Source organism: Phalacrocorax carbo, unplaced genomic scaffold, assembly GCF_963921805.1.
Source record: "Phalacrocorax carbo unplaced genomic scaffold, bPhaCar2.1 SCAFFOLD_220, whole genome shotgun sequence".
NCBI classification, from domain to species: domain Eukaryota; kingdom Metazoa; phylum Chordata; class Aves; order Suliformes; family Phalacrocoracidae; genus Phalacrocorax; species Phalacrocorax carbo.
Genome location: NW_026990506.1, coordinates 15,705 through 30,860, shown reverse-complemented (window position 1 = coordinate 30,860; position 15,156 = coordinate 15,705). Strand labels below are relative to the sequence as shown.

The following is a 15,156-nucleotide window of genomic DNA, read 5'->3' as shown; positions in this document are numbered from 1 at the left end:
CCCCAATGATGTCCCCTGTCCCCTTGCAGTGTCCCTCGTCCCCCCCACCGTGTCCCCCCACCATGCCCCCTGTCCCCCCAATGTCCCCGACGATGTCCTGTCCCCCCCACAATGTCCCTTGTCCCCCACAGTGTCCCCCCATGATGTCCCCTGTCCCCACAGGTGTCCCCCCCACGATGTCTCTTGTCCCCCCATGCGTCCCCAATGATGTCCCCTGTCCCCTTGCAGTGTCCCTCGTCCCCCCACCGTGTCCCCCCACGATGTCCCCGACGATGTCCTGTCCCCCCACAATGTCCCTTGTCCCCCACAGTGTCCCCCCACCATGTCCCCTGTCCCCACAGGTGTCCCCCCCACTATGTCCCCTGTCCCCCCACGATGTCCCTTGTCCCCCACAGTGTCCCCCACGATGTCCCCTGTCCCCCCACGATGTCCCCAATGATGTCCTGTCCCCCCACAATGTCCCCTGTCCCCACAGTGTCCCCCCCACGATGTCCCCTGTCCCCCCACGATGTCCCCAATGATGTCCTGTCCCCCCACAATGTCCCCTGTCCCCACAGTGTCCCCCCATGATGTCCCGTCTCCCCACCATGTCCCTTGTCCCCCATGTGTCCCCCCCATGATGTTCCCCCCCTGTCCCCCATGTGTCCCCCCCATGATCTCCCTTGTCCCCCCACAATGTTCCCACGCCCCCCACGATGTCCCCTGTCCCCCCACGTGTCCCCCCACGACGTCCCCTGTCCCCCCACATGCCCCCCACGATGTGTTTTGTCCCCTGAGGGGTCCCCCCACAGCGTTGTGTGTCCCCCCACGATGTCCCCTCTCCCCCCCGCTCGTCCCCTGAGGCGTCCCCCCGCTGTGTACCCCCCCCCCATGCTGTCCCCGCCCCCCGGTGACACGCGTGTCCCCCCCAGTGAGCCCAACCTGCTGGTGCGGGCGTGCAACCAGCTGGGGCAGTTCCTGCAGCACCGGGAGACCAACCTGCGCTACCTGGCGCTGGAGTCCATGTGCGCCCTGGCCGGCTCCGAGTTCTCCCACGAGGCCGTCAAGACCCACATCGACACCGTCATCGCGGCCCTCAAGGTCTGGGTGGGGCTCGGGTGTGGCCTGAAGGGTGGGTGGGGTCCAGAGGGTGGGTGGGGCCTGGGGAGGCGGGGGCCTGGCCGGCTCCGAGTTCTCCCACGAGGCCGTCAAGACCCACATCGACACCGTCATCGCGGCCCTCAGGTCAGGGCGGGGCTCGGGCGGGCTCGGGTGTGGCCTGAAGGGTGGGTGGGGTCCAGAGGGTGGGTGGGGCCTGGGGAGGCGGGGCCTGGCCAGCTCCGAGTTCTGTCATGAGTGTCAAGACCCACATTGACAAGGTGAGGGGTGGAGCCTGGGGTGGGTGGGGCTTGAGATGGGTGGGGCCTGTTGAGGCAGGGTTGAGTTCTTCCAATCAGGACTCGCATTGACAAGGTGAGGGGAGGGGCCTGGGGTGGGTGGGGCCAGGGGAGGGGCAGGGCCAGGATAGTGGGTGGAGCCCTTTAGGGGTGGGGGTGGAGCTTGTGTGTGGGGTGGGGCCTTGCTGTGAGGGTGGAGCTTGATCCTCCAGGTAGGCTGAAGGGGGTGGGGCTGCCCTGAGGGGGTGTGGTCTCCAGAAGGGGGTGGGGCCCTGTGCCTTATGAGGGGCTGGGAGGGGGCGGGGTCCCACACATGGGGCGGATCCTTTTTGCCAAGGGGGTGTGGCCAAACCTTGGGGCGGGGCTTTGTGCATCCCCCTTGGGGGGCTCTTAAGGGATGTGGTCTCAGGGCGGGGGCGTGGCCGCGGGAGGGGGCGTGGCCGCGGGAGGGGCGTGGCCTGAGCCACCACGCCCCCCCCATCGCAGACGGAGCGGGACGTGAGCGTGCGGCAGCGCGCGGCCGACCTCCTGTACGCCATGTGCGACCGCGGCACCGCCCAGCAGATCGTGGCCGAGATGCTGAGCTACCTCGAGACGGCCGACTACGCCATCCGCGAGGAGATCGTGCGTGGCTGGGGACCCCCCGGGCACCCCGAAACCCACCCACGACCCCCAGGGACCCCCCGCACCCCCCGGGCACCCCGAAACCCACCCACGACCCCCGGGGACCCCCCGCACCCCCCGGGCACCCCGAAACCCACCCACGACCCCCGGGGACCCTGGGCACCCTGAAACCCACCCACGACCCCTGGGGACCCCCCGCACCCCCCAGGGACCCCGAAACCCACCCACGACCCCCGGGGACCCCCCGCACCCCCCGAAACCCACCCACGACCCCCGGGGACCCCCCGCACCCCCCGCACCCCGAAACCCACCCACAACCCCCGGGGACCCTGGGCACCCTGAAACCCACCCACGACCCCTGGGGACCCCCTGCACTCCCCCAGGGACCCCGAAACCCACCCACGACCCCCGGGGAGCCCCCGCACCCCTTGGGCACCCCGAAACCCACCCACGAGCCCTGGGGACCTCTGCACCCCCCGGGCACCCCAAAACCCACCCACGACCCCTGGGGACCCCCTGCACCCCCCAGGGACCCCAAAACCCAATCATAACTCCCAGGGACCCCGAAACCCACCCACGAGCCCTGGGGACCTCCACACCCCCTGGGGACCCTGAAACCCACCCATGACCCCCAGGAACCCCACTGGGGTTTCCCCCCACCCCCAGGGGACCCCGAAACCCAACCATGACCCCCAGGAACCCCCCCGGTGATCTCCCACACCCCAGGGGATCCCGAAACCCAACCATGAGCTCCAGGAACACCCCCGGGGATCCCCCGCACCCCCAGGGGACCCCAAAACCCAACCATGACCGCTAGGAACCCCTCTGGAGACCCCCTGAACTGCCTGGGGACCCCCAAAACCCCCTAGGGGACCCGCAAATCCAATAGGTCCTGCCAGAGTCCCCTCGGGGACCCCCAGAGCCCTCTGAGGACTCTGAAACCCAACAGACCCTCCCAGAGACCCCCCTGGGGACTCCAAAACCCAACTGGGGACCCCCAGAACCCCCCAGGGGACCCCAAAACTCAACAGGTCCTCCCAGAGCTCCCCCCAGGGACTCCAAAACCCAGCTGGGGACCCTCCCCAAACCCCCACCGCGGACCCCAGAGCTACCAGGGAAGCCCAGAGCCCCCCCCGGGGACCCCAAAATCCCCCTGGGGACCCCAAAACCCAACCGTAGCCCCACAGAACACCCCAGGGCCTCCCATAACCACCAGGGGACCCCAAGGAAACCACCAGAACTCCCATTGGGGAGCCCCAAGATCCCCCGGGGATCCCAGAGTCCCCCCAAACCCCCAGGGGAACCCCAGGATGCCCCCAAAGCCCCCATGGGACACCCAGAACCCCTAGGGGACCCCCCAGAACCCCCAAGGCTGTGCCCCAAAGCCCCAAGGAGACCCCCAAAATGCCCCTGGGGATGCCAGTACCACCAGGGGACCCCCAGAGCCCCCCAAAACTCCCAAGGGAACCCCCAGGGGACCCTCAGAGCTCCCGAGGGTGTGCCCCAAAACCCCCTGAGAGACTCCCAGAACCCCCCAGGGAACCCCCCAAACCCCTCAGGGGACCCCCAGAACCCCTAAGGGTGTGCCCCAAAATCTCCCAGGGATCCCCCCAGAACCCTCTGGGACCCTCAGACTCCCTCCTAGGGCCCCCCAGAATCACGAGGGGACCCCAAGGGAACCCCCAAAACTCTCCAGGGGAACCCCCAAAAGCCTGAAGGGGACCCTGCAATACCCTGGGGGGCCCCCAAGGGACCCCCAAGACCCCCAAAAGCATGAAGGGGACCCTGCAAGACCCTGAGGGATCTCTGAGGGACTCCCAAAGACCCCCAAGAGGACACCAGGGGACCCCAAAAACCCCCAAAAGCATCAAAGGGACCCCCAAAAGACCCCAAGAGACCCACAAAAGCTCTAAGGGATCCTGAAAACAATCAAAGGGACCCTCAAAGGCAACCAGGAGCCCCCCAAAAGCCTGAAGGGGATCCTGCAATACCCTGGGGGACCCCCAAGGGACTCCCAAAGACCCCAAGGGGACCTCAAAGACCCCCAAAAGCATCAAAGGGACCCCCAAAAGACCCCAAAGGTCCCCCAAAAACTCTGAGGGACCCTGAAAACAATGAAGGGGAGGATCCTCCAAGGCCCCCGGGAGCCCCCCAAAAGCCTGAAGGGGACCCTGCAATACCCTGGGGGACCCCCAAAGGGACTCCAGAGGACCCCAAAGACCCCCAATAGCTTCAAGAGCACTGTGTAAGACCCTGAGGGGCCCCCAAAAGCTCTGATAGACCCCCAAAACAATGAAGGAGACCCTCCAAGGCCCCCGGGAGCCCCCCAAAAGCCTGAAGGGGACCCTGCAATACCCTGGGGGACCCCCAAAGGGACTTCAGAGGACCCCAAAGACCCCCAATAGCCTCAAGAGCACTCTGTAAGACCCTGAGGGGCCCCCAAAACTCTGATAGACCCCCAAAACAATGAAGGAGACCCTCCAAGGCCCCCAGGAGTCCCCCAAAAGCCTGAAGGGGACCCTGCAAGACCCTGGGGGACCCCCAAGGGACCCTCCAAGACCCCCCCAAAAGCCTGAAGGGGACCCTGCAGTACCCTGGGGGACCCCCAAGGGACCCCTAAAAGCCTGAAGGGGACCCTGCAAGACCCTGGGGGACCCCCAAGGGACCCCCAAAAGCCTGAAGGGGACCCTGCAATACCCTGGGGGACCCCCAAGGGACCCCCAAGACCCCCAAAAGCCTGAAGGGGACCCTGCAAGACCCTGAGGGGTCTCCGAGGGACTCCCAAAGACCCCCAAGAGGACACCAGGGGACCCTGAAAACCCCCAAAAGCATCAAAGGGACCCCCAAAAGACCCCAAGGGACCCGCAAAAGCTCTAAGGGACCCTGAAAACAATCAAAGGGACCCTCAAAGGCAACCAGGAGCCCCCCAAAAGCCTGAAGGGGATCCTGCAATACCCTGGGGGACCCCCAAGGGACTCCCAAAGACCCCAAGGGGACCTCAAAGACCCCCAAAAGCATCAAAGGGACCCCCAAAAGACCCCAAAGATCCCCCAAAAACTCTGAGGGACCCTGAAAACAATGAAGGGGGGGATCCTCCAAGGCCCCCGGGAGCCCCCCAAAAGCCTGAAGGGGACCCTGCAATACCCTGGGGGACCCCCAAAGGGACTCCAGAGGACCCCAAAGACCCCCAATAGCCTCAAGAGCACTCTGTAAGACCCTGAGGGGCCCCCAAAAGCTCTGATAGACCCCCAAAACAATGAAGGAGACCCTCCAAGGCCCCCAGGAGTCCCCCAAAAGCCTGAAGGGGACCCTGCAAGACCCTGAGGGATCTCTGAGGGACTCCCAAAGACCCCCAAGAGGACACCAGGGGACCCTGAAAACCCCCAAAAGCATCAAAGGGACCCGCAAAAGCTCTAAGGGACCCTGAAAACAATCAAAGGGACCCTCAAAGGCAACCAGGAGCCCCCCAAAAGCCTGAAGGGGATCCTGCAATACCCTGGGGGACCCCCAAGGGACCCTCCAAGACCCCCCCAAAAGCCTGAAGGGGACCCTGCAGTACCCTGGGGGACCCCCAAGGGACCCCTAAAAGCCTGAAGGGGACCCTGCAAGACCCTGGGGGACCCCCAAGGGACCCCCAAAAGCCTGAAGGGGACCCTGCAATACCCTGGGGGGCCCCCAAGGGACCCTCCAAGACCCCCCCAAAAGCATGAAGGGGACCCTGCAATACCCTGGGGGACCCCCAAGGGACCCCCAAGACCCTCCCAAAAGCCCCCAAGGGGACTCTCCAAGCCCCCCAAGTGGACACCTGGGGACCCCAAAGACCCCCAAAAGCCCCCAAGGGGACCCTGTAGGACCCCCCAAGGGACTCCCAAAGCCCCCCCAAGCCCCCGGGAGCCCCCCCAGGGACGCCCGGCGGCCCCGCAGGTGCTGAAGGTGGCCATCCTGGCGGAGAAGTACGCGGTGGATTACAGCTGGTACGTGGACACCATCCTCAACCTGATCCGCATCGCCGGCGACTACGTCAGCGAGGAGGTCTGGTACCGCGTCATCCAGATCGTCGTCAACCGCGACGACGTCCAGGGCTACGCCGCCAAGACTGTCTTCGAGGTACGCCCCCCAAAATGGGCTGTGCGCCCCCAAAATCGGGCTGTGCGCCCCCAAAATCGGGCTGTGCCCCCCAAAAACGGGCTGTGCGCCCCAAAAACGGGCTGTGCCCCCCAAAATCGGCCTGTGCGCCCCCAAAATCGGCCTGTGCGCCCCCGAAAACGGGCTGTGCGCCCCCAAAATCAGGCTGTGCGCCCCCAAAAACGGGCTGTGCCCCCCAAAATCGGCCTGTGCGCCCCCAAAAACGGGCTGTGCCCCCCCGAAAACGGGCTGTGCGCCCCCAAAATCAGGCTGTGCACCCCCAAAATCGGCCTGTGCCCCCCAAAATCGGCGTGTGCGCCCCCAAAAACGGGCTGTGCCCCCCCAAAAACGGGCTGTGCGCCCCCAAAATCGGCCTGTGCGCCCCCAAAAACGGGCTGTCCCCACCCAAAAGGGCTGTGCGCCCCCAAAAATGGCCTGTGTGCCCCCCAAAAATGGGCTGCGCCCCCCAGAAATGGCCTGTGTGCCCCCAAAAATGGGCTGTGTGCCCCCCAAAAATGGGCTGTGCGCCCCCAAAAACAGGCTGTGCCCCCCAAAATCGGCCTGTGCGCCCCCAAAAACGGGCTGTGCCCCCCCGAAAACGGGCTGTGCGCCCCCAAAATCAGGCTGTGCGCCCCCAAAAACGGGCTGTGCCCCCCAAAATCGGCCAGTGCGCCCCCAAAAACGGGCTGTGCGCCCCCAAAATCAGGCTGTGCGCCCCCAAAATCGGCCTGTGCCCCCCAAAATCGGCGTGTGCGCCCCCAAAAACGGGCTGTGCCCCCCCAAAAACGGGCTGTGCGCCCCCAAAATCGGCCTGTGCGCCCCCAAAAACGGGCTGTCCCCACCCAAAAGGGCTGTGCGCCCCCAAAAATGGCCTGTGTGCCCCCCAAAAATGGGCTGTGCCCCCCAGAAATGGCCTGTGTGCCCCCAAAAATGGGCTGTGTGCCCCCCAAAAACGGGCTGTGTGCCCCCAAAACGGGCTGTGCCCCCCCAAAAACGGGCTGTGCGCCCCCAAAACGGAGGGAGTGGGTGTAATTAATAGCTATGAGGTGACGCGGGAAACGGTGTCACAGGAGAGAGGTGGGGGGGGGCGTCCGCGGGGGAGGGGCGCATGCAGCCGCTACGGCTGGAACGCCCCCAACCCCCACCCCGACCCCCACCCCGACGCCCCCAACCCCCACCCCAACAACCCCAATTTCAGCCTCGATAAATTCACCCTCGATAATTTCAATCTCAGCCTTGATAATTCCCACTTTAATAATCCCAACCCCACTATCCATCCCTGTTACCCCCCGCCCCGTTAGCCCCCGCCCCGTTAGCCCCATCCCCGTTAGCCCCCGCCCCGTTAGCCCCATCCCCGTTAGCCCCATCCCCGTTAGCCCCCGCCCCGTTAGCCCCATCCCCGTTAGCCCCATCCCCGTTAGCCCCATCCCCGTTAGCCCCCGCCCCGTTAGCCCCCGCCCCGTTAGCCCCCATCCCCGTTAGCCCCCATCCCCGTTAGCCCCCGCCCCGTTAGCCCCATCCCCGTTAGCCCCATCCCCGTTAGCCCCCGCCCCGTTAGCCCCCGCCCCGTTAGCCCCCGCCCCGTTAGCCCCATCCCAGTTAGCCCCATCCCCGTTAGCCCCATCCCCGTTAGCCCCCACCCCGTTAGCCCCATCCCAGTTAGCCCCATCCCCGTTAGCCCCCGCCCCGTTAGCCCCATCCCCGTTAGCCCCATCCCCGTTAGCCCCCGCCCCGTTAGCCCCCGCCCCGTTAGCCCCATCCCCGTTAGCCCCATCCCCGTTAGCCCCATCCCCGTCAGCCCCATCCCCGTCAGCCCCATCCCCGTTAGCCCCATCCCCGTCAGCCCCATCCCCGTCAGCCCCATCCCCGTTAGCCCCATCCCCGTTAGCCCCATCCCCGTCAGCCCCATCCCCGTTAGCCCCCGCCCCGTCAGCCCCATCCCCGTTAGCCCCATCCCCGTTAGCCCCATCCCCGTCAGCCCCATCCCCGTTAGCCCCCGCCCCGTTAGCCCCATCCCCGTTAGCCCCATCCCCGTTAGCCCCCGCCCCGTTAGCCCCATCCCCGTTAGCCCCATCCCCGTTAGCCCCATCCCCGTTAGCCCCCGCCCCGTTAGCCCCATCCCCGTCAGCCCCATCCCCGTCAGCCCCATCCCCGTCAGCCCCATCCCCGTTAGCCCCATCCCCGTTAGCCCCATCCCCGTTAGCCCCCGCCCCGTTAGCCCCATCCCCGTTAGCCCCATCCCCGTTAGCCCCCATCCCCGTTAGCCCCATCCCCGTTAGCCCCCGCCCCGTTAGCCCCATCCCCGTTAGCCCCATCCCCGTTAGCCCCCGCCCCGTTAGCCCCATCCCCGTTAGCCCCATCCCCGTTAGCCCCCGCCCCGTTAGCCCCATCCCCGTTAGCCCCATCCCCGTTAGCCCCATCCCCGTTAGCCCCATCCCCGTTAGCCCCCGCCCCGTTAGCCCCATCCCCGTTAGCCCCATCCCCGTTAGCCCCATCCCCGTTAGTCCCCGCCCCGTTAGCCCCATCCCCGTTAGCCCCCGCCCCGTTAGCCCCATCCCCGTTAGCCCCATCCCCGTTAGCCCCATCCCCGTTAGCCCCCGCCCCGTTAGCCCCCGCCCCGTTAGCCCCATCCCCGTTAGCCCCCGCCCCGTTAGCCCCATCCCCGTTAGCCCCATCCCCGTTAGCCCCCGCCCCGTTAGCCCCATCCCCGTTAGCCCCATCCCCGTTAGTCCCCGCCCCGTTAGCCCCATCCCCGTTAGCCCCATCCCCGTTAGCCCCATCCCCGTTAGCCCCCGCCCCGTTAGCCCCCGCCCCGTCAGCCCCATCCCCGTCAGCCCCATCCCCGTTAGCCCCATCCCCGTTAGCCCCCGCCCCGTTAGCCCCCGCCCCGTTAGCCCCATCCCCGTTAGCCCCATCCCCGTTAGTCCCCGCCCCGTTAGCCCCCGCCCCGTTAGCCCCATCCCCGTTAGCCCCATCCCCGTTAGCCCCCGCCCCGTTAGCCCCCGCCCCGTTAGCCCCATCCCCGTTAGCCCCCGCCCCGTTAGCCCCATCCCCGTTAGCCCCATCCCCGTTAGCCCCCGCCCCGTTAGCCCCATCCCCGTTAGCCCCATCCCCGTTAGCCCCATCCCCGTTAGCCCCCGCCCCGTTAGCCCCATCCCCGTTAGCCCCATCCCCGTCAGCCCCATCCCCGTTAGCCCCCGCCCCGTTAGCCCCATCCCCGTCAGCCCCATCCCCGTTAGCCCCATCCCCGTTAGCCCCATCCCCGTTAGCCCCCGCCCCGTCAGCCCCATCCCCGTTAGCCCCCGCCCCGTTAGCCCCATCCCCGTTAGCCCCCGCCCCGTCAGCCCCATCCCCGTTAGCCCCCGCCCCGTCAGCCCCATCCCCGTTAGCCTCCGCCCCGTTAGCCCCATCCCCGTTAGCCCCATCCCCGTTAGCCCCCGCCCCGTTAGCCCCCATCCCCGTTAGCCCCATCCCCGTCAGCCCCCGCCCCGTCAGCCCCATCCCCGTCAGCCCCATCCCCGTTAGCCCCATCCCCGTTAGCCCCCGCCCCGTTAGCCCCATCCCCGTTAGCCCCCGCCCCGTTAGCCCCATCCCCGTCAGCCCCATCCCCGTTAGCCCCCGCCCCCTTAGCCCCCGCCCCGTTAGCCCCCGCCCCGTTAGCCCCCGCCCCGTTAGCCCCATCCCCGTTAGCCCCCGCCCCGTTAGCCCCATCCCCGTTAGCCCCATCCCCGTTAGTCCCCGCCCCGTCAGCCCCATCCCCGTTAGCCCCATCCCCGTTAGCCCCATCCCCGTTAGCCCCATCCCCGTTAGCCCCCGCCCCGTTAGCCCCATCCCCGTTAGCCCCATCCCCGTTAGCCCCCGCCCCGTTAGCCCCATCCCCGTCAGCCCCATCCCCGTTAGCCCCCGCCCCGTCAGCCCCATCCCCGTTAGCCCCCGCCCCGTCAGCCCCATCCCCGTTAGCCCCCGCCCCGTTAGCCCCATCCCCGTTAGCCCCATCCCCGTTAGCCCCCATCCCCGTTAGCCCCCGCCCCGTTAGCCCCATCCCCGTTAGCCCCATCCCCGTTAGCCCCCGCCCCGTTAGCCCCCGCCCCGTTAGCCCCATCCCCGTTAGCCCCCGCCCCGTTAGCCCCATCCCCGTTAGCCCCATCCCCGTTAGCCCCCGCCCCGTTAGCCCCATCCCCGTTAGCCCCATCCCCGTTAGCCCCATCCCCGTTAGCCCCCGCCCCGTTAGCCCCCGCCCCGTTAGCCCCATCCCCGTTAGCCCCATCCCCGTTAGCCCCATCCCCGTTAGTCCCCGCCCCGTTAGCCCCATCCCCGTTAGCCCCATCCCCGTTAGCCCCCGCCCCGTTAGCCCCATCCCCGTTAGCCCCATCCCCGTTAGTCCCCGCCCCGTTAGCCCCATCCCCGTTAGCCCCATCCCCGTTAGCCCCCGCCCCGTTAGCCCCATCCCCGTTAGCCCCATCCCCGTTAGTCCCCGCCCCGTTAGCCCCATCCCCGTTAGCCCCCGCCCCGTTAGCCCCCGCCCCGTTAGCCCCATCCCCGTTAGCCCCATCCCCGTTAGCCCCATCCCCGTTAGCCCCCGCCCCGTTAGCCCCCGCCCCGTTAGCCCCATCCCCGTTAGCCCCCGCCCCGTTAGCCCCATCCCCGTTAGCCCCATCCCCGTTAGCCCCATCCCCGTTAGCCCCCGCCCCGTTAGCCCCATCCCAGTTAGCCCCATCCCCGTTAGCCCCATCCCAGTTAGCCCCCGCCCCGTTAGCCCCATCCCCGTTAGCCCCATCCCCGTTAGCCCCATCCCCGTTAGCCCCATCCCCGTTAGCCCCCGCCCCGTTAGCCCCATCCCCGTTAGCCCCCGCCCCGTTAGCCCCATCCCCGTTAGCCCCATCCCCGTTAGCCCCATCCCCGTTAGCCCCCGCCCCGTTAGCCCCATCCCCGTTAGCCCCATCCCCGTTAGCCCCCGCCCCGTTAGCCCCATCCCCGTTAGCCCCATCCCCGTTAGCCCCATCCCCGTTAGCCCCATCCCCGTTAGCCCCCGCCCCGTTAGCCCCCGCCCCGTCAGCCCCATCCCCGTTAGCCCCATCCCCGTTAGCCCCCGCCCCGTCAGCCCCATCCCCGTTAGCCCCCGCCCCGTTAGCCCCCGCCCCGTCAGCCCCATCCCCGTTAGCCCCCGCCCCGTTAGCCCCATCCCCGTTAGCCCCATCCCCGTTAGTCCCCGCCCCGTTAGCCCCATCCCCGTTAGCCCCATCCCCGTTAGCCCCCGCCCCGTTAGCCCCATCCCCGTTAGCCCCATCCCCGTTAGCCCCCGCCCCGTTAGCCCCATCCCCGTTAGCCCCATCCCCGTTAGCCCCCGCCCCGTTAGCCCCATCCCCGTTAGCCCCATCCCCGTTAGCCCCCGCCCCGTTAGCCCCATCCCCGTTAGCCCCATCCCCGTTAGCCCCATCCCCGTTAGCCCCCGCCCCGTTAGCCCCATCCCCGTTAGCCCCATCCCCGTTAGCCCCATCCCCGTTAGCCCCCGCCCCGTTAGCCCCATCCCCGTTAGCCCCATCCCCGTTAGCCCCCGCCCCGTTAGCCCCATCCCCGTTAGCCCCATCCCCGTTAGCCCCCGCCCCGTTAGCCCCCGCCCCGTTAGCCCCATCCCTGTTAGCCCCATCCCCGTTAGCCCCATCCCCGTTAGCCCCCGCCCCGTTAGCCCCATCCCCGTTAGCCCCATCCCCGTTAGCCCCCGCCCCGTTAGCCCCATCCCCGTTAGCCCCATCCCCGTTAGCCCCCGCCCCGTTAGCCCCATCCCCGTTAGCCCCATCCCCGTCAGCCCCATCCCCGTTAGCCCCATCCCCGTTAGCCCCCGCCCCGTTAGCCCCATCCCCGTTAGCCCCCATCCCCGTTAGCCCCATCCCCGTTAGCCCCATCCCCGTTAGCCCCATCCCCGTTAGCCCCATCCCCGTCAGCCCCATCCCCGTTAGCCCCATCCCCGTTAGCCCCCGCCCCGTTAGCCCCATCCCCGTTAGCCCCATCCCCGTTAGCCCCATCCCCGTTAGCCCCCGCCCCGTTAGCCCCATCCCCGTCAGCCCCATCCCCGTTAGCCCCCGCCCCGTTAGCCCCATCCCCGTTAGCCCCCGCCCCGTTAGCCCCCGCCCCGTTAGCCCCATCCCCGTTACCCCCCGCCCCGTTAGCCCCATCCCCGTTAGCCCCCGCCCCGTTAGCCCCCGCCCCGTTAGCCCCATCCCCGTTACCCCCCGCCCCGTTAGCCCCATCCCCGTTAGCCCCATCCCCGTTAGCCCCAGCCCCGTTAGCCCCCGCCCCGTTAGCCCCATCCCCGTTAGCCCCATCCCCGTTAGCCCCCGCCCCGTTAGCCCCATCCCCGTCAGCCCCATCCCCGTTAGCCCCATCCCCGTTAGCCCCATCCCCGTTAGCCCCATCCCCGTTAGCCCCATCCCCGTTAGCCCCCGCCCCGTTAGCCCCATCCCCGTCAGCCCCATCCCCGTCAGCCCCATCCCCGTTAGCCCCATCCCCGTTAGCCCCATCCCCGTTAGCCCCCGCCCCCTTAGCCCCCGCCCCGTTAGCCCCATCCCCGTTAGCCCCATCCCCGTTAGCCCCATCCCCGTTAGCCCCATCCCCGTCAGCCCCATCCCCGTTAGCCCCATCCCCGTTAGCCCCATCCCCGTCAGCCCCATCCCCGTTAGCCCCATCCCCGTTAGCCCCCGCCCCGTTAGCCCCATCCCCGTTAGCCCCATCCCCGTTAGCCCCCGCCCCGTTAGCCCCATCCCCGTTAGCCCCCGCCCCGTTAGCCCCATCCCCGTTAGCCCCCGCCCCGTTAGCCCCCGCCCCGTTACCCCCCGCCCCGTTAGCCCCATCCCCGTTAGCCCCCGCCCCGTTAGCCCCATCCCCGTTAGCCCCCGCCCCGTTAGCCCCCGCCCCGTTAGCCCCATCCCCGTTAGCCCCATCCCCGTTAGCCCCATCCCCGTTAGCCCCATCCCCGTTAGCCCCCGCCCCGTCAGCCCCATCCCCGTTAGCCCCCGCCCCGTTAGCCCCCGCCCCGTTAGCCCCATCCCCGTTAGCCCCATCCCCGTCAGCCCCATCCCCGTTAGCCCCCGCCCCGTTAGCCCCCGCCCCGTCAGCCCCATCCCCGTTAGCCCCCGCCCCGTTAGCCCCCGCCCCGTTAGCCCCATCCCCGTTAGCCCCATCCCCGTCAGCCCCATCCCCGTCAGCCCCATCCCCGTTAGCCCCCGCCCCGTTAGCCCCATCCCCGTTAGCCCCCGCCCCGTTAGCCCCCGCCCCGTCAGCCCCATCCCCGTTAGCCCCCGCCCCGTTAGCCCCCGCCCCGTTAGCCCCATCCCCGTTAGCCCCATCCCCGTTAGCCCCCGCCCCGTCAGCCCCATCCCCGTTAGCCCCCGCCCCGTTAGCCCCATCCCCGTTAGCCCCCGCCCCGTTAGCCCCATCCCCGTTAGCCCCCGCCCCGTTAGCCCCATCCCCGTTAGCCCCCGCCCCGTTAGCCCCATCCCCGTTAGCCCCATCCCCGTTAGCCCCCGCCCCGTTAGCCCCATCCCCGTTAGCCCCATCCCCGTTAGCCCCATCCCCGTCAGCCCCATCCCCGTTAGCCCCATCCCCGTTAGCCCCATCCCCGTTAGCCCCCGCCCCGTTAGCCCCATCCCCGTCAGCCCCATCCCCGTTAGCCCCATCCCCGTTAGCCCCATCCCCGTTAGCCCCCGCCCCGTTAGCCCCATCCCCGTCAGCCCCATCCCCGTTAGCCCCATCCCCGTTAGCCCCCGCCCCGTTAGCCCCATCCCCGTTAGCCCCCGCCCCGTTAGCCCCATCCCCGTTAGCCCCATCCCCGTTACCCCCCGCCCCGTTAGCCCCATCCCCGTTAGCCCCATCCCCGTCAGCCCCATCCCCGTTAGCCCCATCCCCGTCAGCCCCATCCCCGTCAGCCCCATCCCCGTTAGCCCCATCCCCGTTAGCCCCATCCCCGTTAGCCCCATCCCCGTTAGTCCCCGCCCCGTTAGCCCCATCCCCGTTAGCCCCATCCCCGTTAGCCCCCGCCCCGTTAGCCCCATCCCCGTTAGCCCCATCCCCGTTAGCCCCCGCCCCGTTAGCCCCATCCCCGTTAGCCCCATCCCCGTTAGCCCCATCCCCGTTAGCCCCATCCCCGTTAGCCCCCGCCCCGTTAGCCCCATCCCCGTTAGCCCCATCCCCGTTAGCCCCCGCCCCGTTAGCCCCCGCCCCGTTAGCCCCATCCCTGTTAGCCCCATCCCCGTTAGCCCCATCCCCGTTAGCCCCCGCCCCGTTAGCCCCATCCCCGTTAGCCCCATCCCCGTTAGCCCCCGCCCCGTTAGCCCCATCCCCGTTAGCCCCATCCCCGTTAGCCCCCGCCCCGTTAGCCCCATCCCCGTTAGCCCCATCCCCGTCAGCCCCATCCCCGTTAGCCCCATCCCCGTTAGCCCCCGCCCCGTTAGCCCCATCCCCGTTAGCCCCCATCCCCGTTAGCCCCATCCCCGTTAGCCCCATCCCCGTTAGCCCCATCCCCGTTAGCCCCATCCCCGTCAGCCCCATCCCCGTTAGCCCCCGCCCCGTTAGCCCCATCCCCGTTAGCCCCATCCCCGTTAGCCCCATCCCCGTTAGCCCCCGCCCCGTTAGCCCCATCCCCGTCAGCCCCATCCCCGTTAGCCCCCGCCCCGTTAGCCCCATCCCCGTTAGCCCCCGCCCCGTTAGCCCCCGCCCCGTTAGCCCCATCCCCGTTACCCCCCGCCCCGTTAGCCCCATCCCCGTTAGCCCCATCCCCGTTAGCCCCAGCCCCGTTAGCCCCCGCCCCGTTAGCCCCATCCCCGTTAGCCCCATCCCCGTTAGCCCCCGCCCCGTTAGCCCCATCCCCGTCAGCCCCATCCCCGTTAGCCCCCGCCCCGTTAGCCCCATCCCCGTTAGCCCCCGCCCCGTCAGCCCCATCCCCGTTAGCCCCCGCCCCGTTAGCCCCCGCCCCGTTAGCCCCATCCCCGTTAGCCCCATCCCCGTTAGCCCCATCCCCGTTAGCCCCCGCCCCGTT

General features: G+C 68.7%; 1 protein-coding gene across 1 annotated transcript in view; it reads left to right on the top strand.

Annotated features, from left to right (window-relative positions):
• The window catches only part of LOC135311373 (AP-2 complex subunit alpha-2-like), a 30,552-nt gene that overhangs the window by 1,262 nt on the left and 14,134 nt on the right, over positions 1-15,156 (top strand). The window contains exons 3-5 of the mRNA XM_064440507.1: positions 912-1,080; positions 1,863-2,000; positions 5,925-6,107. Of these exons, the coding sequence (XP_064296577.1) occupies positions 912-1,080; positions 1,863-2,000; positions 5,925-6,107 (490 nt within the window). The remainder of the gene's footprint in view (positions 1-911; positions 1,081-1,862; positions 2,001-5,924; positions 6,108-15,156) is intronic.